The 24,370-nt window shown below is 37.7% G+C and overlaps 2 protein-coding genes across 3 annotated transcripts; both read left to right on the forward strand.

Moving 5' to 3' along the window:
• Window positions 1–13,983: 13,983 nt before the first annotated feature.
• Window positions 13,984–15,531, forward strand: cart4 (cocaine- and amphetamine-regulated transcript 4). Its single transcript, XM_079591419.1, has 3 exons — window positions 13,984–14,235; window positions 14,678–14,758; window positions 14,859–15,531. Exons 1-3 carry the CDS (start codon window positions 14,122–14,124, stop codon window positions 14,964–14,966), a joined length of 303 nt encoding a protein of 100 aa, XP_079447545.1. The 5' UTR covers window positions 13,984–14,121; the 3' UTR covers window positions 14,967–15,531.
• Window positions 15,532–15,989: 458 nt separating this feature from the next.
• On the forward strand, window positions 15,990–24,025 carry LOC306987292 (uncharacterized protein). 2 transcript variants are annotated; one of them, XM_079591406.1, is made up of 22 exons: window positions 15,990–16,177; window positions 16,452–16,623; window positions 17,044–18,537; window positions 18,609–18,748; window positions 18,841–19,045; window positions 19,228–19,332; window positions 19,419–19,612; window positions 19,693–19,834; window positions 19,940–20,581; window positions 20,731–20,820; window positions 20,973–21,062; window positions 21,168–21,247; window positions 21,336–21,452; window positions 21,570–21,617; window positions 21,708–21,791; window positions 21,879–21,944; window positions 22,414–22,465; window positions 22,576–22,629; window positions 22,737–22,781; window positions 22,870–22,934; window positions 23,006–23,069; window positions 23,260–24,025. In XM_079591406.1, exons 1-17 carry the CDS (start codon window positions 16,136–16,138, stop codon window positions 22,414–22,416), a joined length of 3,714 nt encoding a protein of 1,237 aa, XP_079447532.1. In that variant the 5' UTR covers window positions 15,990–16,135; the 3' UTR covers window positions 22,417–22,465; window positions 22,576–22,629; window positions 22,737–22,781; window positions 22,870–22,934; window positions 23,006–23,069; window positions 23,260–24,025. The 2 variants fall into 2 exon arrangements, with proteins under 2 accessions (XP_079447532.1, XP_079447533.1); XM_079591407.1 differs by having other exon boundaries at window positions 20,144–20,581; window positions 20,728–20,820.
• Window positions 24,026–24,370: the final 345 nt, after the last annotated feature.

Here is a 24,370-nt window from a genome sequence, read left to right on the forward strand (position 1 = left end):
ATTCCCTGCAGCCTTATCATCTGTGTGATCTCAATCCTCAAAGAAGATATCCCGATCACAAAGTTATTATTCAGGATATTACATCTGCTAAACTAATCAGTTTTAAAAAGCACTCGGGTTAATCTGTATTCAAAGCTTTACGTTTCACGTCTTCATCAACAAGGAGACGGACACAATTCTTGGTCACGTCCTTGGAAATAGCCAGTTTTTAGTCAGCGTCAGCCAATTAAATTCACTGGAAAACATGCAGCGATTGTGTCAGGAATAGCCTTTCCGTATCAACGGCCTCTGCACTTATTCATTTAAATGCTGTCAGTGGCTGCCAATCAGATCACCAACACTGGAGGAAAAATATCTGTAAAATATTCATGATTTTTAGGCGCTACTCTACCATAAAGGACTTAGTCAATAGGTCAGTGGGAGAAACACAGACAGAGGGTGTTCATAAACAAACAGAGTAAGGTCAGAAACATTATAGCGCTGATGACGACAGGCCATATCTAAACCGGATCCCTATCAGAGCTCTTCAGACAGTTTTTGTTCTGTACTGCTCATTTGAAATGAGATGTGCTTCTGATAAAGGGAGCCAGCTGTGCTCTGGGAAATCTCACGGGTGGAATCTGACGTTTTAGTCAGACTGGCTCTTTAGGGACAAGGAATGAGGAATTGAACAGTCTTACTTTTAGACAGGCTTCCAGACCCCACAATTGTTATTTTCCCTGACTTGCTCTCTAAACATAACGTTTCTGGACATGTGCTCACAATTATGATTACAAAAACCAGTCCAGACCAGTCAGTCTTCTAGAAACAGAGCGACTGAACACCTTACGGGTGCCACCATGTTGAAATCACATGATCAGTTGTGTCTTGCAATTGACTGAGATAGGGGCCGTTTACACGACATCATTTTCAACTAAAAAAACGGAAAACTTTTTATGCGTTTTGGCTGTTTTCGTTTACACGACAACAGCGTTTTGGCGTCCTGAAAATGCAAGCTTTTGAAATCGGGTTTCAAATGCAAGTCTCCGCATAAACTACAACTAAAAAAAAACAAAAAACATTTGAAACGCTGACGTCATGCGCATGTGTGTTAGTGTTCAGTCTATAGGCGCGTTATATTTCTTTAAAAAGTGACATTGGCCTGGAATGCATAACCCAGTTTTTAATAGTTTTCGCAGATTTGTGTGAACGGGGCCTTGATTAGAACGGGCCTTAACTCTTGATAATAATAGCAACAAGAAAAAACGAATATAAGTGCTTTACGCAGAATAAACAAAAAAGCTTCTAAACAAACAAACTAAACGACTTCACCGTGATTTGAAGTTGTGTCAGTCAGTAAACCAATTTAATGCATCCAGACCAGTTGGTGTCAGTAAAGAGTTAAAAAACACACACTGGTGCCATTGGGATGAATAAGAACCAGCTAAACAAAAGATACGTTAAGGCTGCGTCTGAAATCACTTACTCTCTTGAGTAGGTACCTTACATACTTTGAAGGAATTACTTCACGACCGCTAAAAAAAGTAAGTTTTAGTATGAATGTGTGTAGAATGAATGTAATCCGGACGTACTACATCCGCCATGATGTGTTATTATCAGGTGACCTACGGCGTCAGTTGCGTTGCTTCACTGTCATTCACAAATCCCTCCCGTGGCCTCATGGGATAGTAAAGTGTCCATCATATGCATACTTCAAAATCTCACCGGAAGTAGTAGGTCATCCGGGTACTTTTTGCCGACTCTTTTATGAGTACTGTGAATTCGGACATCCTTCTTTATACTTGTTTCCCCATACTATATAGTAGGGAAGTATGTGATTTTGGATGCAGCATAAATCAGCTGTTTATGCCTCATGTGACTGAGAATGACTTTTGTTGGTGTAACCTAATGCCGTGTTTACTGGCGTGAAGGCGGGGCAACCTGTCACTCACATGAGATCCACCAATAGCAAACCGCAACCATCCAATCAACTCCCCATTGACAAAATCAAGCCCCGGCCTCCTCTTTTCTTGTTCAAACAGCCGTTTCACTCGGATAAACGTCACAATAGAAAAGACTCAAGGTCAAGGTAACTTTATTGTCCCCGAGGAGGGGCAATTGTTTGTACAGCCAGAAGATAAACACAAGGACAAAACACACAACAATACAGCAAAACATAAAATACCCAGTCTCTGAAACACAATAGTAAAGAAATACATTTAAAACAATTCTGGCAAATTGTTTAAAATCGAAATAGAAGTCGGGATAAGAGAGTTTCTGAGTCTATTGGACCTGCATCTGGGCATGGAGTACCTACGGCCTGCACTATAAAAAATGCTGGGTCGTTTCAACCCAATTCTGGGTCAACTATGGACAAACCCAAACGTTGGGTTAAAAATGTAATTTAAAAATGTAGCCCAACGGCTGGGTTTGTCAATTTTTGACCCAAAATTGGGTTGAAACAACCCAGCATTTTTTAGAGTGTGGCAGGACAAGGGATGGCTTGGGTCGGCTGCAATAGATTGGCCCTTCTTTGCCACTGATGTAGATGTGGGAGAGAAAGGGGAAGTTGATGCCCGCAATCTTGACATGTCCTAACGATACTCTCTAGTCGTTTTTTTTAAAAAAAAATTATGGACAGAGAACCAAACCGAAACAGAAGGTTAAAACAGACTCAATAAAACAAGAATAAAACATTCTCATCAAAGTGGGGTCAATGTTAAAATGCCTCAGTTTACGATAGAAACACATACGCTTCTGGGCTTTGGCACAAACAGCATCAGTGTGTGATTCAAAAACATAGCTTGCTATCAATTATCGTGCCAAGGTACTTATATTCTACTATCTCAATAGGTTGGCCATCAGTGATAGTGAGTGGAACTGTTTCCTAAAATCAATAATTAATTCTTTAGTCTTGGAGACATTTATGTTTAATAAGGAACGCTTTACACCAATCATTAAAATCCTTCACTATTGGTCCTCCTTGGTCAATCACACTTTCATTAAGAAGAGACACAATGACAGAGTCATCTGCAAATGTAAAAACCTGTCTTCCATCATATTGTGAACGGCATTCGTTTGTGTATAAGACAAAGAGAAGGGGGGAAAGGACACATCCCTGGGGAGAGCCATGAGATAAACGCCATTAACTTTAACCCTTTGGGATCTTGAGGTTAAAAAGTCAACTAACCAGGGTATTAGGTTGATGTTGTGTTTCTTTAAAAGTCTATCTGCTAAAATGTGTGGTTGAATACAGTTAAAAGCTGGTGAAAAATCAATAAATAGTAATCGCACAAATTGCTTTGCCCCTTCCAAGTGATTAAAAACTGTTTTCCGTAGCATCCTCGACCCCCTTCTACCCTAGGCAAATTATAAGGGGTCAAGTTGTGGCTGTGTTATTGCTAAAATCTCCTGTTTGGTCATTTACTGTATAAGTTAGTAGTAATCTAATTATCTGAAGTTCTGTAAAAAAAACTCATGCGAACAGGGCCGTAGCTAGAGGATCCGGGGCCCCCTGAAAAAATATTGATGTGGGCCCCCCACCACCCTCCACCAATATATTTTCTGCATGCATACTCATATATTGTTGTCGTACTGTACAATATGCATGGAGGCCCACATGTAACTAGGGTTTTCTTACAAAAAATAAGAAATGATTATATTGTTTGTGCATCAGGTATGTTTTCTGTTACGTGTGTTTTATTGTTCTACGTGATTAATTGCTTTTTGCATTGATTATGCTGTGGGTAACCGAGGGCAACTCTCAATAAGAGGCTGATTATATTGTTTGTGCATCAGGAAATAAAAGATCAGCGAAACTGCGAATGCTGTCCTGTTCTAAATACACAACGCAGACAACAGACCAGTTACACTTGGAAAATAACTCAAGAAAAAAGAATCTTGTTTTAACATTATTTATCTTACCCCATTGGCAGATTATTTGACATGTTTTAAGCAAAAACTCACTTAAATTTGATTTATTTCAACAGAAAACAAGACTTAATATTTTATTGCATTTCACTTATCTAGTAAATGCATCTTGATTTAAGAATTTTGAGATATTTGGACTGGAAACAAGACAAAAATACTGAGTAAGAAAGGCATTTTTTTGCAGTTTGAGTATCTTAAAATTCTATAAAATTACAACTAATAAAAATTAACAAAAAGCTTGAAGTGGAGTGAAGTGAGGTGTAAAGTCATCAAAGGTTAGGCCTAAATCAAAAAAATTTAATTAATAAGAAAACCAATTTTTTAAAAAGGAACGGTAAAATAATGTTTTTATGGGTTGTAACACAGTCTCATCTCAAAACGTCACATACTGACGTGGTTTGACCATACGGCAACATACGACGAAAAGGGTACCCCTATAACGTCAATATGAGACGGTTCAGGTTATGGTTAGGTTTAGGTATGGGTTAGGGTACCGTTAGGGGGCGCTGCTGGTGCGCTTATGTCTCCGTCTCATATTGACGTTATGGGGTACCCTTTTCGTCGTATGTTGCCGTATGGTCAAACCACGTAAGTAACAGTCTTAAGAATGTAGTCAAAGTTTTAAAAAAGATTGATCTTATTATGTATTTTAATAGAGATAATATGGAACTGGTAAAATAATATTTAAATAAAGCTCATACATTTATTCATTCAAGTGCAGTTGTATTCGTGTTTCTTGATGTAATAAACACATCACCAGCCAGCAGGTCATATTATGCATGATGCAATGCGTCGTGTCTCGTGTCAAGTTATTTACAATAGTGAAAAGGACAGGGATTTTAATCGCGTAATCATTCAGTCGGTTGTAGTGCCGCTCGCGCCCGTTAATGAAAAGTGAAAGAAGACGGTAGTTTTCTGATTCTCAGCGAAATAACAATACAATACACTAACCTGCGTTAAAGAAGGTTTTAATTGACTGGGATCCAACAACTCTCCTGGCCTCCCTCTCCTTCTTTTCGTGGCGTTTCTGATAACCATATTTGTATTTTCTTTTTCCCGACATTTTTCCAGTGAGTCAGAACACCAGATTAACGTCTTCAGGCAATGCCGCCTCAACTCTGATTGGTTCTCTTCACGAGCTGGGGCGGGGTATTTATTAATAACTAATAAATAGATCGGACTAAACCATTTTTAGGGAGGTAACAGAAGCAGCTATTTGGAAAAAATATTTAACCAAGTTGCATGTTTTTTTGTGGTTTTCATTTTAAATCTCAGGCATACAACTAATAAATATTATAATTTTCATGCAATAGTGTCCCTATAGTATAACTTCTGGATTTTGTGGGGCCCCCTGGGCAGCGGGGGCCCCTATAATTGTCACCACCTTTCACCCCACCAGCGACGGCCCTGCATGCGAATAAAGCTGGTGAAAGTGTGTGTTTCCATCCAACGGCTTTAAAGCGAATAAAAACCTGTGCGTAATGACGTCACATGCTGTTTTGCGATCAAATTGGTATATCGAATAGATTTTAGACATTTTAAGGTTTCCATTCATTTTCGCACTGAATCGCACAACATTCAAGCCAACATTTGCGAACAAAGTTTTGCTAGACAAAATGCAATTCATTATTTATTCGGTAAATAACGTTTCCATCAGCGTTTATCGCACACTCTAAGAAATGCTGGGTTGTTTCAACCCAATTTTGGGTCAAATATGGACAAACCCAGCCGTTGGGTTAGATTTTTTAATTAAATTTTTTAACCCAACGTTTGGGTTTGTCCATATTTGACCCAAAATTGGGTTGAAACGACCCAGCATTGTAGCTGGTAATTCAAACAGAGCACCCGCATAAAGTGACCAAAAAGCGCCAGAATGAGCAGAAAACAATCAGTCTGAGGCGAGTCATTGTTTCCGAATGATCCGAGTTTTAAAAAAACAGTGAACTATGTCAGTAGTCACACACAATCACTAAAAAACACACAAACATAATGAACACAACTGTGTCGCCATAGACCAGCGCCACCGGTGCATAAATATCACAACTTCTGTTTCATGCCGACTTTAACTTCACTTACATTTAATAGAAACCCGTAGGCCTATTTAAATAAAGTTACCTAAAAAGATCGAATAAAATCATGTTTCTTTCTCTGTCATGTCACTTTTTTACATTTAATTTGTGAATCAGTGGGTTTACCAGCCAGTGTGGTGTTCAGCATCCAGCATTTAACTGATCTTTCACACTCATGGTCATGCTTCAGTAATGATTCATTTCAGTCGTGTTCTCGGTTTTCTTACCCCATTGTGTTTCCATATCAACACTTTCATATCAGTTTTGAGAATCATAATGTAAGGAACAGCCGAGGATTGAGCGGAGAAGGAGAAATGGGCCGCGTTATTTACTTCATCTCTCACAGCGCACAGTCAGACCAGTCTTAACAGACCAGAGCCATCAGGAGCTGACAGATCCAGAAACACGAACACATATCAATATGAGCAAACGCTGGCCAGTGATGACTTTTTTCACATCCTGCCATTAAAAACTTATGTTGAGTTAATTTAATGCGGTGGTGTTTGAATTGTGATTGTATTATTTGACGCCACATTCATTATATTGGGGTTCCTCATCAGTGTCAGAAATGTTTGCTCCACATGTCATTCCAAACCCAAATGACTTTTCTTCTTCTTCTGTATAACATAAAATAATATCTTTTGAAGAATGTTGGTAACCAAACAGTTTCGGATCTCATTAACAGTTAATTACTGTGTAAATACAAAGGAAGTCAATTTGAACGGAAACGATTTGATTAATGTTCCACAGAAGAAAGAAAATCAATACAGCCAATCATTCAAGTCAATAATTTTTGGTTGGACTGTTGCTTTAAAATTTAAATAATGTACAAAGATGTCCATTTAAAGTTTAAATGGACATCTTTGTACATTATTTACCCCTAAAAGGGTACATATCACTCTAAACGACTACAATGCAGGTTTTAGGGCTTTATTAGAAACAGTTGTCCCTCAGTGACATAACAAAAAAAGTAAGATTTAAAAAGAAAAAGAAAAAGTAAGCACATTTGTTTTCATACAGTAAAGGCTATCAGTTAATTCATATATTTAACTTACAGACCTTGAAAAATGCATGTATTGTTTTTTCAATGAAAAGGAATTGAAGCGATTGCATGTTTAGTTTGATTACCACAATAATTTCCCTAAACAGCTTTGTGAGAGGTAAAGATAGCTCCTGATGACCCCAAAATCCACACACACACACACACACACACACACACACACACACACACACACACACACACACACACACACACACACACACACACACACACACACAAGGATGAACATTTAGGACCCTTGACGCTACTATGGTTGTCTGGATGGCAAATACAGGGTTACACACACACACAATAGTGGCATTCACATTCACGGAGAGTTTAGTGACGTGAGTTTACATGCGTCTGCTTTGTAAGGTCTCCCATTTGATTCCAGAAGCATCAGGTCATACATTTTGTATAAAGCTTCTCCTCCGCGTGCTGCACAAGGTTACTGTGCTAACAGCTGAAGGGTTGAATAATGGCCTGACACTCCAGAGATGTGGATCTGCGGCTGATCCGGCGCTGCTGAATAATGCAAAGAGCAAACCATCAGCACACACACATTAACACATGCACGCATCCACACACACATGTAAATCTCTCAGGACCACCCTGCACCCTTAGAAGAAAAGCTTATATGTAGAACTTTAATGGCCAATTCACACCGCATAGACAAATGCCAACAAACAAGTTGGCTACTGGATTTAGATTTTCTTGTCATGTTCACACACTGCCCCAACAAACACTGATTAAACATGTTCAGTAGTGTGAACACCTACAGGGGTTACACTCAGGTCCATGTGTTGGTGTTTGTCTGTGCGGTGTGAATTGGCTTTAATTAAAGGGTTCTGTCAGGTGCTTCATTTATATAACCTTTTACAGGTTCCCATCATGCGATCATTTTATGAATTTAGTTTGAATTTATACGATGTAACGTTTGGCCCTCTAGTGGTTATAAATCAAAACTGCATGAACTTTGCAGAAGAACATTGCTCTGGCTGTGCTTCGGCTTTTCGTGACTGTGTGTATGAATATGGTTATCCTACTGTTCATAAAACATTCACTTCTAGACTTAAGAGATATAACCAGTTTAGATGGAAAGGATCTCAAGCTGACGAGCTGAAGACGTTACTGTTGATTTACACATTATTTGACATGATACTTTCTTGAAAATAAATTCCAGCACAGCGCTACAACAACCATAATGAAATGAGCCTTCACAATGGATGATTGTGATCTTAACTCTGTTAGAGACATGTGCCAATTTATCTGTTCAATAAAATACCTTACTCACCTGTTGAGTTATAAAAACACCATCATCTCAGCGTCGCTTTTACAACATTTCAAATCCCTCAGCTCCATCATACACACACACGCATGCACGCACGCACACACACACACACACACACACACACACACACACACACACACAAACACACACCAAAGTAGCCAGTGCCACTTTTCTCAAATTATGGATGTGACGAGACACATGGGCGAGTGACAGATGCAATTTCCTGTGAAAAGCATCCAGTCAGCTCTGAAATATAAACACGTATATGAAGAAAACTGATTGATGATGTATTGACTGTACCTTTAATTTTGTTGTAATGCATTTTTTATTTTAATTATATTTACAAATGAAACAGCTCGTAAACACTTTCACTAGAAAAAATGAAATAACCTGTTTAACATTAAAAGTATCAAACAATCATGTATGGCATTTCTCTTTATGTACCCCACTGAACCTTTTTTCTAATAGCGATAGGCCTATTATAGCACTTTATTTCGACAGTCCACTTTAGACACTACTAACTATAAGTAACTTTCAACTACATGTCACCTAACTCTCATTAGAGTATTAGTAGACTGTCTGTTTAATATCTGCTGACACTTTATTTTGATGCTCCCCAACATACATTATACTGACTAGAAGAAACTCTACAACTGCATATGTGACCCTGGACCACAAAACCAGTCACATGGGGCAATTTTTCTAAATTGAGATTTATACAACACAAAAAAGCTGAATAAATAATCTTTCCATTGATGGTTTGTTAGGATAGGACAATATTTGGTCGAGATACAACTATTGAAAATCTGGAATCTGAGGATGCAAAAAAATCGAAACATTGAGAAAATCTCCTTTAAAGTTGTGCATTTATGTTCACGATTGTGCTGCATTCACTCACAAAAATACATGTTTTATATATTTACGGTAGGAAATTTACAAAACATCTTCATTAAACATGATTTTACTTAAAGGAACACTCCGACTTTTTGGGACTTTAGGCTATTCAACTTATCCCCCAGAGTTAGATAAATCCATACATACCTTTTTCATCTCCGTGCGTGCTATAAGTCTGTTTGACGCACCCACCGCTAGCCTAGCTTAGCACAAAGACTGGATGTAAATGGTTGCAGCTAGCATACTAATCCAAATAAGTGACAAAATAACGCCAACATTTTCCTATTTACATGTTGGGATTTGTATAGTCACAGAGTGTACAAAAAACAAAGTCATATGAGACACAGACATATTTTAACCGTATAAATACTGGGAACTATATCCCCTGAATATAGGGCGGAGTGATAACCGCAGCGCACCTGAGACGCGCTCTGAACGAACTCTCTGCTCCTCACCACGGCGCGTCTCAGGTGATGCGGTTATCACTCCGCCCAAGTAGCAGTGCTTCGCCTTCAGAGAATATAGTTCCCAGTATTTATACGGTTAAAATATGTCTGTGTCTCATATGACTTTGTTTTTTGTACACTCTGTGACTATACAAATCCCAACATGTAAATAGGAAAATGTTGGCGTTATTTTGTCACTTATTTGGATTAGTATGCTAGCTGCAACCATTTACATCCAGTCTTTGTGCTAAGCTAGGCTAGCGGTGGGTGCGTCAAACAGACTTATAGCACGCACGGAGATGAAAAAGGTATGTATGGATTTATCTAACTCTGGGGGATAAGTTGAATAGGCTAAAGTCCCAAAAAGTCGGAGTGTTCCTTTAAAGCTGCAGTCCGTCGTTTTTCCTCTTTGTCGCCATCTCTGTTAGAAATCTGCAATTGCAGTTATTCGCGGAATTATTAACTGTGCGTGGGTAGTAAATCGGCATGAAACAGCGCGGATGAACACAATGTATTGAGGCTGCCGCGTCGCTGTGGATACTGTACTGTCATCAGCAATCTCAGAGTATACTTTTTGAAAGTGTCAACATTAGAATTTTCATCGGTAAATGTCATCTGAACAAGTAAGTAACATTCACGTTTGTTCTGACCAAATTCGGGGCGTGGGGGTAAGCATTGCAGTAACGTTAGGCTATATCATGCTGATTAAATCTAACGATTGCTTATATCACGTCAAAACGTGAAAAATATATTTTTTCTGTAGCCAATCTGAAGTCCGAAGTCTTTGTGTTTTACAACTGGTGAATCTCCAGTTGTCACTGGTGATTGTCGCTTTAAACTTTCGGGATCCGCCATACCAAGTGCTAAGCTAAATCTCCACCTCCATCATCCACACACGCTAGCCGGGGACTCCTTCTCTATGTGTACAGAAGTGACGTAATGACGCAAAGACATGCTCGAAATTCCCGCGGAAATCCACCAGTACCACTGGAATTAAAATCATTATTACAAGATTACCGTTTTGAATCGAGGTAAGGCAAGCAGATCGTTTTGAACACTGGCTGGTTACGTTTTTTTTTCAAAAATGTCTTTTTTGATATTTTTAAACCCAAAAAAGTGCCGGACTGCAGCTTTAATATCCTAATGATTTTTGGCATAAAAGAAAAATCTATCATTTTGACCCATACATTGTATTGTTGGATATTGCCACAAATATAATATACCCGTGCGACTCGTGACTGGGTTTGTGATCCAGGGTCACATATCAACTTATTCCACTAACCCTAACCTAACAGTATACTAATACTCTAATGAGAGTTCGTTGACATGTAGTTGCAAAGTTACTTATAGTGAGTAGATGTGGGTTATCAATAAGGATGCAGATGTTTAAAATATCAACTGTAATTTCTATTATTTAAAGTGATATATCAGTTTTAAAATGATGTTATTGCACTGTTTTATTTTCATGAAGACTTTTAAACTTGATTTTACTGTTAAAAGTGGATCAGTTTAGTCAATTTTATAAACAGCTAGATAACAAGCGAATGGATTTTGGTGTATAATATTATCTAAATACAAATGCACTCATTTTCCGTTCAGACATGAAGCATAAAAGCAGTCTTAGCTCTGTTAAGATGACAGAAATGACAGTCATAACTCTTGACTGAGTGAAGATGAGTTGCCTGTCTTGATGATCTGGATGATATGAGCCACTTATATGTTCACAGGTTTTCACAATAGTGTGAGCTTCGGCATTAGAAGAGCGGAGCTTTAATCACGAGCTGTTGAGAAGATGAGAGGAGAGAAATGAGACACGCTGAGCTGGAGAACATGTCCGAGATCTCAGAATATAACACATCGTCCAGAAGCCGTCTTCATCCTGTCAGGATCTCAAGACAATCTCAAGAGTCATTGGGGAATTTATCATTCTGAGCAATAAACTGTGGGATTAAAAAATGGCCTGAAGTTTCTGTACTATATTTCTATTCCAATGTAATTATTGCTTGATTCTTAAGTTCATCTTTGACAAAAGGCAAACCTATGTTGATTAAAATATTGGCATCCATTAACAGCCATTATTTAAAACAGTAATATCCTATACTAAACCTAAACTAATCTTGACACACTATATCATTTGCAAATCTGCCAAATGTCTTCTTTAAAACAAGACCAATCTTACATCTATATTCCAAAAGCATTCTTGAATTACAACCATTTAAGTTCGGGATGTGCATTTTCATGTCTATTAAAAAAAGGGGGGTGCCGCATGAGGGGTAAAGAGATAAATGGGTAAAAAATTAATAAATATAAGATATATTGTGTAAATTGTGCTTCTTTTCGCATCATACGTAATTATTTAAGCTTGCGATGTTGCATAATAACTTTCCTTCTTTTCTGTAGCTTTTTCATAGATTTTTCTGTCTATTCATGTAAGATGCCAATACTGGATCCCTGCACAGTGTTGTCTAGCACAGAACATTTCACACGTTTCAAGTAAAACTTGGCATACAAAGGTCAGAACAAGGATGAAAATTGATCCTTTTTTATTCTGTAGAGCATTGACAGATGGGATATAGGTCATATCATACAGCAGATATTCCATGAAGAACAATATCTGACGATATCTTCATCTGCACTTATGAAAAATATACACTCCTGGGTGGAAAAAGAAGAAAAGAAAAAAGGGACAAGGCAAAAATGGAAAAATATTTAATGGCCTTTTATGTTTTTAACCATTTTAATCACAAATCACTTGTCAGGAAATTAGCAAAAATTGCACAAAAACTGTAGATAAAGTAACTTAGCCTCGCCCAACTTACAGACAGATTACAGGAGGAAGAGTCAGTGTTGTTCCACTCAATGTTCATGTCTTCATACAGAGTAGTTGAAAAACGTCTGGAATTTAATGTGAGACCAAATATTCACAATAGAGTTCAAATCTGGACTCTGAGCAGCCAGAACATGAGCCTGATGGACTTCTCACGCCGCGTCTTCGCAGTGTGTGCAGGACAGGAGCATTATCTTGTTGAAAAATAGCATCTCATCATTCCTCTTTAGACAACGTTTCATTTGTGGGAAGCAAGCCATTCTGCAATATTCTCCTGTACTCCAAAGCATTCCATGACGTTTTACAGTGAAGCTCACCAAGAGCTCTTCCTCCATGCTTCGGTGCATTTATGATTTTCTCAGCAGAGTTTCGAAGACGCCGCTCTGGAGCATCACCATGCCAGTCGTGTTTCATTGTGATTCACTCACACACAACTCTCCATATTATTCCAAAAAGTTTTTCTGAGACAGCTATGGCTTTTAAGTAGTTGCTTACGTTTTGCTAATAAACTTTTTTTTAAATAAATAAATAAATGTAACTGTCTTAACCACAAATTACAGGAATACATTTATTACAGGTGAGTTACATTTATTTAGTTATTTGTCCAGGAGTGTAGGTCACAAACCAGTGTGTGTATGGACACAGATAACATGTGACCCTGGATCACAAACCCAGTCACGAGTCGCACGGGTATATTTGTGGCAATATCCAACAATACATCGTATGGGTCAAAATTATAGATTTTTCTTTTATGCCAAAAATCATTAGGATATTAAGTGAAGATCATGTTCCATGAATATATTTAGTAAATTTCCCGTAAATATATAAAACATGTATTTTTGTGAGTGAATGCAGCACAATCGTGAACATAAATGCACAACATTAAAGGAGACTTACTCTTAACTGTTCACTCAGAAACAGGAGATTCATAAAACCCTTCATTAAAACACAATCTTTGATACAACAATAAACAGATGAAATGAGACCGACTTTTACATGTGAATTAAATAAATGCTTGTGAGTAATTTTAGAGAGAGAGAGGAAGGATTATAAGGGCATACTGTATTATAAGGGATACATAAGTACATACTGTACTTTCTGATGACAATATCTGCATGTCACAATGTTCACCAACATTCGCTCTATGCTCTTAAAAATCAAGGGTCTTTATTGGCATCTTTGGTTCCATGGACGTTTCCCATCCATTGAAACTTTCAAATGCACAAAAAGTTTCTTTACAGTGGAAAATTGTTATTTATAATTACCAAGAAGAAAAATGGTTATTTTAATAACTGAAAGGTTCTTTGGGGACCCGAAAATTCACGATTGTAAAAAATAAAACCTTTCAGAACCTTCATTAATTCTTAATTCTTTGTGTTCATTTAATTATAGCGATGTCGTGTTTCATTCAGACTGACTCACAGCTGGTTCGTTTTCTTAAAAAAAACGTATGTGGTGACGTTGTTGCGTGAATACATCAGGGACATCGTATAAATAGAGAAAGTTTCCCAGCATCCTGAAGCGATAGCAAGCGGCAGCCAGAGCACACGAGCCGAGGAAAACTTTCAACACTGGTTTATCTGAAGCAGAAAGTATAGGCTAATAAAGAGGATTCTGCTTTTGCTTTGACTCACGCGTTCAGAACCATGGACAGCGTTTACCTGTGCGTTCTCCTCGCGCTGCTGTGCGTCTGCAGGGCTCAGGTGTCACTGGACAACCGACTGACCACACAAGAGGAGCAGTTCATCAAACAAGACCTGGTGAGAATAAACCACAGTGGCATATAGCATAACTCAGCAAACACAGATTTAACCTGTTGATGTAAAAAAAAAAAAAAAAGTTTCGGCATAATCTGAAAAACATTGCGAGCAGTGCAAAAACTATCAATGTTAAATGGAAAAGCTTCCCTCTAAAACGTTGGTTTATGTTTTTTAATTCAACTTTTAAACCCAATTGTTGGGTTTGTCCATATAGGTATTTTACCCAATCATGGATTAAAACAACCCAGTGTTTGAAACTCACTGCTCCTCATTATGGAAACCGCGTAATTTGCTGTAACTGCAATGATTATCACAGTATACTAACTTTTTTTTTTTTTTACTTGGATATAGGCTAGTAGACTACCTCAGAAATGCATTTTTAAATTCTGTTTAGTTTCTAATCTGTCTTCCGAAATAATGCGTTCTCACCGTTTGCGTTTAGGCTGATGCGCTCGATGAACTTTTGGATGGAGATCAGGACAATCGGATATCTGTGGAGAAAAAAGCCAGCGTCATTCCAAGGGTAAACACATTACTCCACTTTTTCTTCTTCTTATCCTACAAATAATGTTCATCACCAAGTACAAGCATTAAAAAAATATCCCATGTGCTCTCATTGCTAGTGTGATGTTGGCGAGCGCTGCGCAATGAAGCACGGACCGCGCATCGGGAGACTCTGCGACTGTCTGCGAGGAACAGCCTGCAACAGTTTCTTCTTGCGCTGCTACTGATGTCCTCCAGCCTCGAGCAGCTCTCCTCTCTCTCAGGCTCCGTGCGAGGAAGCTCGTGACAGCGACGCGTGGGAAACCTCGTCTATTTAAGTTGAACTGGCATGGGTGATGTACTATTGAAGCTGTTGTGTTCGTACTCTTGACTATAAACTACACGTGTAGCCTATGTTTAAACCTGTTTATTTATTTATTCTTCATAAAATGTCTTTAAGGTTCATTTATTCGGTATATTGTGTAAATGAAAGGTAGGCCTATGTCTAAATCTCTGTGAATGTATCGTTTTTAAACATGTTTAATAAAAGCGTAAAACACTTAGAAGGTTTGGTGAAGAATGATCAACAAGTGCCACGATCAACAAATGAAATCCTGACCATTGATTTAAATCATCATGAATCATTAGATGGATTATGGTTTCAGAGATTCATCTGTTTGATAGAATTTATGTCAGTAATTTTCGGGCAATCTGAGGTTCTTCTCGCGCAAACGTGTCTTACGCGCAGCTTTTCTTCTTAACTTTGAAAAGCGACAGTGTTTTTGTAACATGTAAATAAATATATGATAAAATAGCATTTTTGTTCACAATGTCCACATTTGACCCAAACATGAGTCGAAACAAAACATTTTTTTTTTTTAGAGTGTATGCTACATTCCGATAGGCTACAGACAAAACTGCTAAAGTGACTTCTGTGTTACTGAAGTTGTTGAAAACGCTGATTTGTAAAGAATGTAAAAAGATTTTTTATATTATAAGATCTGCGGTTGAAGAGATTAGTCCTGGGTTCGGACAAAAACAAGTCGCTCTGTTTTAAGAAATCCTCAAAGAGGATTACTGAGATCTGTCCACGGGTTTGTCGTCGTCATTATGAATTCATGGACGGGCGAGTTGTTGCGTAATGTGAAATCTATCAACATGTAGGCTAGTCTACTGGCCGCGATAAACACTAGAGGAGCTCTTCAGACCGCTCTGTTCTATCGAGATAGGTCTGACTGCAGAACCGCAGAACCATGACGTCATGACAGTGTGAGGATGACAGCGCCAGCCTGACAGTCTGAGGCCGGAAGTGGGCGGGGTAGAAGTCTGATGCCGGAAGTGTACGGAGTTTATGTTTAGACATGTGTTACTATGGGTTTAGAGACCAGTCTATGGTTACACAGTAAATTGTTGAAATATGGCGGAGCACACTGTAAAAAAAGAAAAAGAGGAGAAAGAGGTAGGTTCTTTGATGGATGCAACAAACTTAACGTTATAACGTTAAGCTTAACTATACCAAACGGCTCTGTACTGAACTGTTTTTTAAACGAAGTATTTTGAAACGAAGTATTTTGTATTATAAGATAATCTTTAACAATAACACAGTATCACTTTGTTGGATTATATATTGATGGTTTGTGATTTAATTTGTTAAACTGGCGTGGCATTTTACAATATTTGTTACATTTTATGACCATGAAAATTGCATTAATTGTATTTTATTTCACCTATAGAAGCACATAACGATTCAGAGAGGGTCAGCGGTACCACATCTGAACCAATGCACAACATGTTGCACAAATTATCACTGCCCATTTTGTGATGCCAGTATCTTCAAACCAACAAGACTGGACAAATTGACCAATCATATGAAAGTCCACGTAAAAAAGGCTGTTGTTCATGGAGGTATGAACATATTGAGTTATTTTTTAATATACAGTGGCAATAGATATTATTTTACATTTATGCACTTTTATCCAAAGCGATTTGCATTACATTTTAAGGTACACATATTTAATAGTATTCCCTTTGGAATTAGTTAGATGTAGATGGTATTCTGCATGATTTAGGCATCAAATATTATTTATTAGCGAGACAGAGAGAGAGAATATTAATATTGTCTTCATTAACGTCTAAAGTTTGCACACTGAAACTTGAGCTAAAAAAAAACAAAGAATTATATATTTGTGTATTTGTATTTTGTTATAGTAATATTTCATGTATATAAATGCATCCCATTAAACATTTAAACCATCAGGGGTAGGTTTGAGTTACACTTTGAAGCACAGGAACTAATTGTTTCCTTTTTTTCCTGTTATATTTCAGATTTCACATTTCACAGATGTGGTTTGGGCTGCAGACAATCTCTGCATTTCCACTGTCTCTATTGTACAGCCACAATTCTGAGGAGAGATGTTTTTCTTAATCATTTAGAATTATGTAAAGAGAAGCCACTGTCCACTAATACTAGTGATACATTTACTGTCCCAGAGGTTGTGACCATACCACCTACTACTGGGACACCATCAGCCTCCAGCAATGTTTGTAACATGCCACCTACTACTGGGACACCATCAGCCTCCAGCAATGTTTGTAACATGCCACCTACTACTGGGACACCATCAGCCTCCAGCAATGTTTGTAACATGCCACCTACTACTGGGACACCATCAGCCTCCAGCAATGTTTGTAACATGCCACCTACTACTGGGACACCATCAGCCTCCAGCAATGTTTGTAACATGCCACCTACTACTGGGACACCATCAGCCTCCAACACAGCATTTAATATGCCAGGCACGGTTCGCGCACGGCCTGTTATTAAACAGAAATGCCCAATCTGCAATAACATCATGAATAAAAAAAATATAAAAAAACATATTGACCGTAAACACACAAAAAATCCAATTCAGGACATTAATGCCAGATTTCACCTTGCAAGCCAATGTGTGGACAAATCAAATGGAATTTACACAGTGCGTAAAGTTGCAGTTGGTCAGAGTAGTCCTCTTCATGTCCAATTCAAAACATGGGGAGAACAACAAAAAGTCTGCTGCGAATCAACCGAATGCCAAGTAAACATGGAAGTAGCACAGAGGAGTGGTATGTTATCCTACCAGTGCATGCATGTCAGATCTGTAAGTTTCTGCACATCCTCAGCTGAAGAAGTCTCTCTAAAGGAAGATGTTTTAACAGAAATGGTGAAAGCAAAATGGTTTGGTGACGAGAAGAAAAACATATGCCTTGCTCGTCAGCAGCTTGCCGTTTCTAGCAGTGTACCACTGTCTGTAGAAACCTCAACTGGCAGCCCTCAAACTAAAAAGTTCATCTCAGTTTTTGAGCCAAATGTGTCCTATTATAGCCGGTTGGGGCGTGTCATTGTTGTTTACAACACCAAATTAAACACATGGCACTGCCCCTGTTCCAAAGTGCGCCGTTCGTGTCCACATAAATACATTGCGAAATGGCATCTATTTCAAACAGACCGTGAGCTTTTTCGTACTGTCTTCAGCAGAGAAGAATCCCCACCCCAAAAGGCTCATTCGCGTTCAGAGGAGAGCAACGTCACAGAAGACCATCCATTGTATCCTCCACATGATCTGGAACTGAAACAAATGGTACAGTACATTCTACAGAACAAGATGATACCTGCTGTCCTACCAGACAATATACGTGCACCATCACTAGGCCAAGACTACCCAAAACATCTTTGTCCAGAAGAAACTGTGTGTCATAGATGCCCAGGTGTTGTCCCCCTTAGTGACCCTATTTTAATTACAAAGAGAGCTAAAATACTCTCCAACTGGTGCATTGTTGAAGGTAGGATGGTGTTATAAATATGCATATGTGCAATGAAATCACTCTGATGTAATACTTTGTTTGAATGATAGAAGTATCAACCTACTGTAAGCAGTGCCCACTGTGTGGAATGTTTTATCGCTACCAAGAGTGGAAAGACCAACTCCACAACTTTAACGACCACATTATCCTTGACATACACTTATGCCTTACCTTAAGAAACCTTCTACAGGTAACTTTCAATTTATCAATGTTCAGTAAGTACAGCATCTTTCAATTTATTCCAGTTTTTACATATATTTTTTTAATATATTTTTTTCTCAGGCCCATACTGCTGTGAGTAGAGCAGTCGAGTTTTTGCAAGATTTGACAGGTCTGAAGTATCCACCAGCAGACACAGTGCTTCATGCATACTTGCACTTTGAGGCCCTTTCTGATCATGAGTACAATTTTTCCTGCATTACTTGTGGAGATCATCCCCCTGTGGTGATCATGGATTTACACAAAAAAGGTGTTTTCCATTTATCAGGTATGACTATTGTGAACCTCTACTTGCTAATTGTGTTTACATTAACATTTATGTAGTTGTCAAATACTTTTATCCAAAGCAACTAAACTTAATTAACATTTTATGTTCATTGTAAAAAAAATTTCTTAATTGTTTTTCTTAGTGTGACCTTATCTTAATCCACAAATGTTTTCACTCTTTAGTAAGTGACATCCAGGGTCCTGCTGAGAATTATGATGGGGAGGTCAACCTGGAAAAGTTTTGGGAGGCCATGTCCTGTGATATGATTGGTCGTGGATTTGTTGCAAGTATGAACACAGTGCTTTATACACTATTGGGAAGCATGTTAAAATGCAACATAATACAATGTGTTTTTTTTTTGTGTGTTTTTTAGGTGGTAGACACAATCCATGTGCGGTATCACCAACATACCATTTTTGGGCTCCATGGATAGGGAAGGCCACACGGCGTTCAGACTCTGTACTAAACACAGAGTTTGACAAGATTCATGTTTCGAAGTCTGTATCTGAAATTTCTGAAATTACGGTTACAGAAGACAGACTCAGAGAAGAACTGTACAAACAAAAGGTAGGGTTTGTTAGTCAAAAACACCCGACTGTGTTGTGTTTTTAATATTACCTTTTTAACAAGACTATATACTTTGTTAGGTTGGGGTCATTCGGAAGTTGTGTAAAGAGTGTGGCTTGGACTCCAATGGATCCCGTAGTGATCTTCTACTGAGGTTGTCGAATGAAATGAAATCCAGACAAATGTACGACAAAATCTTTGACAAAATCTGGGGGGCCTCTGGTAAGTTTAAGTTGACTTGCACATCATATTTTCAATTGCAAAACAAACAAACTAATTTTACACTTTTATTTACTCATTGGATGTGATGCATATATTGTTTTTTAGGAGGCTGGGCAGTGATTATGTGCCCATGTGGGATTGTTTATAGTATTAAATGCAATATCCGAGCTGAGAGCCCTCGAGACTTTGCAGACTTACTATTATCCTGGAAGCATATGCCAAATGTCATAATTTATGACTTTGCACGGGGTCTTGCAACTCACTTGAATTTAAGGTCATCAGAAACGATACCTATCTCTCCATTTGAAGGTCGCTTGGCAGAACCCACTCAATCCAACATTGAATTGGCCAAATGTGGACAGCTTAAAGTGTCGCTACCTTGGCTGAACACTAAGAAAACAGAGCCAGACCTTAATGGTCACCCAGTGACGGGTTCATCGGATCACTATGTGCTGTATGATCGGTTTCATGAAGCCAATACAAAAGACAGCAAAGATGTGTTAAGGAAGCTCACTCTAGTACCTCAATTGGCTGGCAAAGTGAACAGCCAGGTTGCAGAGCAACTCTTTGCAAAGATGAAAAAAAACAACTACTTTTTGAACATGTCTTTGCCATCGACCCATCTCTTTCAAATGAGGAACATAATTCATCACTATAATGAAAAGAAAAACAACAAATTGCTGGAAAGATTAAAGAAGACATTTGGGGGAATGATGGTGAAAAATGTGTACGGACAAGCTGTGTTTGGTAAATTATCTTTTTTATATATTAACTTTCTAATATTTGTAGATAGACATTAAAATATCCTATGTTATAATATTTTAATGGTCCACTAACCACTGAGGAATTGAGTTCAGTACAGTTCAATTTAATATCTGTTAAAATCTCTTCAGCAGGTAATCCTTGTTTCTCTCATGAGGAAGCTGGTGGGATTGATGTTGTGATGGAGGACAATGCTCTGGCTGCTTCAATGGTTACAACTGGTGGTGAGTGTTTTCATTCAGGAGTTAAATGGTGGTAAAACATTTTTTAAACTCTGTAATGTATTTTTATTGTATGTATAAATTATTTCCAAAATGTCTTCCCTGCATCAGAAATGGTTTGGGATATTAAACACTTGTTAAAATCTCTTAAACAGGTAATCCTTGTTTCTCCCATGAGGAAGCTGGTGGGATTGATGTTGTGATGGAGGACAATGCTCTGGCTGCTTCAATGGTTGCAACTGGTGGTGAGTGTTTTCATTCAGGAGTTAAATGGTGGTAAATCATTTTTGAAACTCTGTGGTGTATTTTTGTGTGTATAATTAATTTCCAAAATGTCTTCCCTGCATCAGGAATGGTTTGTGACATTAAAAACCTGTCTCCCAGTAGAAGTTGTTGGGGTTTCCAGCCAAGTGATCGGCAGTTATCAATGGTAATATCGTTTGTTTTATCACACTTTTAATGACACGTTTTGTACACTGAATGTAATTTTGGTCTCTTTATCTTAATCTGTGGTAAAGCTTAACCAGATTTTGAGTAAAAATGACAGAGATGAGACAATTGCTCAAGTTGGAAGCATTAAACTGCAGCGAAAAGATTTTCTGACCTTGGGCCTTAATGCAGCGCTTGAGGCAACAGTAAGTTGAGAAACAATTATTTCAAAAATAGAAAAATGTACCATGTAGCTATTTTTTTTTTTTTTAGTAATTAACTACTGTTATTGGGTAACTAATATATAATATATTTAAAAACAGATTGCAAACAGCTGTCTTGATGTGATCGTCATGGCGGCTAAGGAAAAGGTATTTTTGCCTACCGCTGTATAACTCATGATCACCTGGAGAGATGTAATTGTGTTTTGTAATGAATGTGCAATTGAATGCTATGCCTAGGGAACAGATGTGTTTGCAGCAAATTCCTATGTTGTAGTTACCTGGCTTCCACCACTTGATTTGGACCCATTTTTATCGTTTCCAGTAAGTCCATCAAGTTGTATTTTATCTAAAACTGGAACAGTTAGAAATGCAGTTACAACAAATGAATGAATCTTATGTTCCCCCAAGGATAACATAGGATCCAAGGATTACATTCTGCTCCCTGCTTGGGTGCCAGGACACTGGATGCTATGTGTATGTTATTCCCTTCATTTTTGGGTGAACTAACTCTTTAAGATTAAAGTGATATTAGGATTCAATATACTAACAACTGTATTTCACAGGTACTGAAGCCTAAAAACCAGGCTATGTATTTTTTTGATTCAATTCACCCCTACGGGATTGGTGACGTAAAATATGTGACTGTCTTCAGGTTGCACTTACATATATAAATAATATGTTCAGAGTTCGCAGTTCAAGGTTTGCTGTTCGAAGTTCGCTGTTCCAAAGTTTGAATTGATGTTCACTTCTGTTTGTTCTTTTGTGCATGATGTTCATTTGCATGATGATCTGCTTGCTATTTTAATATTATCAATTTGAAATGTTGTTTTTGCAATTCACTCAGGGGTCTTTTTTTTTTGCTTATGAATGAATAGACTTGGCTCTTTTGTCCAATTTTTATGGTTATAATATATTTAAACATTTCTGTTTGATTTTGTTGCAGTAAATTGACAAACAGAATCGCTCCAGGACCATGGAAGCTGATCAAGAACAAGGTTAGTTTTATTAGGCTTTCAAAAAACATAAGCTACTTATATAGATTGCGTGTTTTTATGTTTGTCACATCCTTTCCATGAATAACTTAATGATAATTGCATTGTTTTAGAATGTTCCACAACAGTTGACTGGCTCTGTGGACTGTGGGATCTTCATGCTGATGGTGAGAAACAAGGGAAACTTGGAAAAAAAAGTTAGAGAAATCATAAGAATGAAAACATGAAATGGTTGCCTGAACTTGACATATTTTCTTTTTTCTTTTTTTTTCAGTATGCTCTGCACATGGTCTTTGAGGCACCCTTTGATTTTACAGCTGTAAGGCTTTGTTAAAAATATATTTTTAACTAGATATATAATATAATCTATTAAATTGATCTATTAACACTTCCCCTCCTTATGCAAGTTGGATTTTCCTCTTATTCGAAAATGGTGGTGCCTTATTCTCATGGAGAATTTTGCCATCGAAAGGTAACTCTTTTGCTCTCTCAAGTTTTTCTCTGTCTATAAATTTACTTGTCTAAAAAATTTATTTGTCACAGGAGACATGTTGCCGTTGATGTGCAGGAGCCACCTAAATCACAAGATACTGAAATCAGTGACAAGGTATGTTTTTATTGTCTCAAACGGGCACATGAAAGAGCATAATTTCAAAACATTTATTTACATGCATCCTGATTAAACTACAATGTATTGTTGAGGACGCTTCCATTCCCCCCAGGGACAACAGATGTCTTCTCTTGTGAGAATAATTCGTAATAATTATTTGATTTTTATGTACTCTTCTCTCGTGAAGGAACCACAGATAGTCAAAGACCTCAGGACCGCAGTTGGATGGGTGCGGAACAACTGCCACTCTTTCAGAGGTTTTGTGCAAGAGCCATTGTATCTGAACCTAGAGAAGGAAGACCAGGAAGAGGCCCTTCTTAAACTTGATAAGGTGGAAAAGGATGATCTGGAACTGGCTAAAGAACCTTTCATGTTTCGGTTCCAGTTTCAACAGGACATGGAAGTTTTTCTTGCCAAATGCCGTGACGAATGGCACCTCAGGATAAACTCCATGTGTATGGAGTTTTAATTAATTAATTTTTCTCTTGAGAATAATTGTTTGTTAATTGTGTGCCTGTATATCTTTTTATAAGATTTATTTTATTTGGTTTGATTTTGTTTTATATAATTTATTTAGTTTGATTTTGTATTTTTATTTAATTAGAAAAATGTTGTGACGAATGGCACCTCAGCATAAACTCCATGTGTATTGTATGGAGTTTTAATTTATTTATTTTTCTCTTGAAAATTATTGTTTGTTAAATGTGTGCCTGTATACCTTTTTATAAGATTTATTTTATTTGGTTTGATTTTGTTTTATATAATTTATTTATTTAGTTTGAGTTTGTATTTTTATTTAATTAGAAAACAGGTAGTGTGTGATTTATTTGTATATTTCAGAGGAAAAAACTCGTTTTATTGAAATTAATATTTTTTGTGTTTTCAGCATGGTTTTCAGTCCATCATATTATTGTGAATTGTAATTTTCAATTGAATAAAATGTTCAAACTCTTAAGTTTTGTTTTCATTGTAGTATTTATTTTATGTTTTAAGGTTTATTTAACGTATCATATTGTTAATCAATCTTAAATATATATTTTCAATTAAATAGTTTAAAACAAAGGCTTTATAATAACGTTTCCTAAACGCGGAAGTAGCGTAATGCCTTGGCGCGCCCACTTCCGGCCTCAGACTGTCAGGCTGGCGCTGTCATCCTCACACTGTCATGACGTCATGGTTCTGCGGTTCTGCAGCCGGTTATTATTGGTTCTATCAGCCCATCACAAGGGGTGATCAATCACAGATATATGCACGTAGATGCCTAATTTGACCGCTCCAAACACGTCGGTGCTCCGGCC

Source organism: Phoxinus phoxinus, assembly GCF_949152265.1.
Source record: "Phoxinus phoxinus genome assembly, chromosome: 19".
Classification (NCBI taxonomy): Eukaryota; Metazoa; Chordata; class Actinopteri; order Cypriniformes; family Leuciscidae; genus Phoxinus; species Phoxinus phoxinus.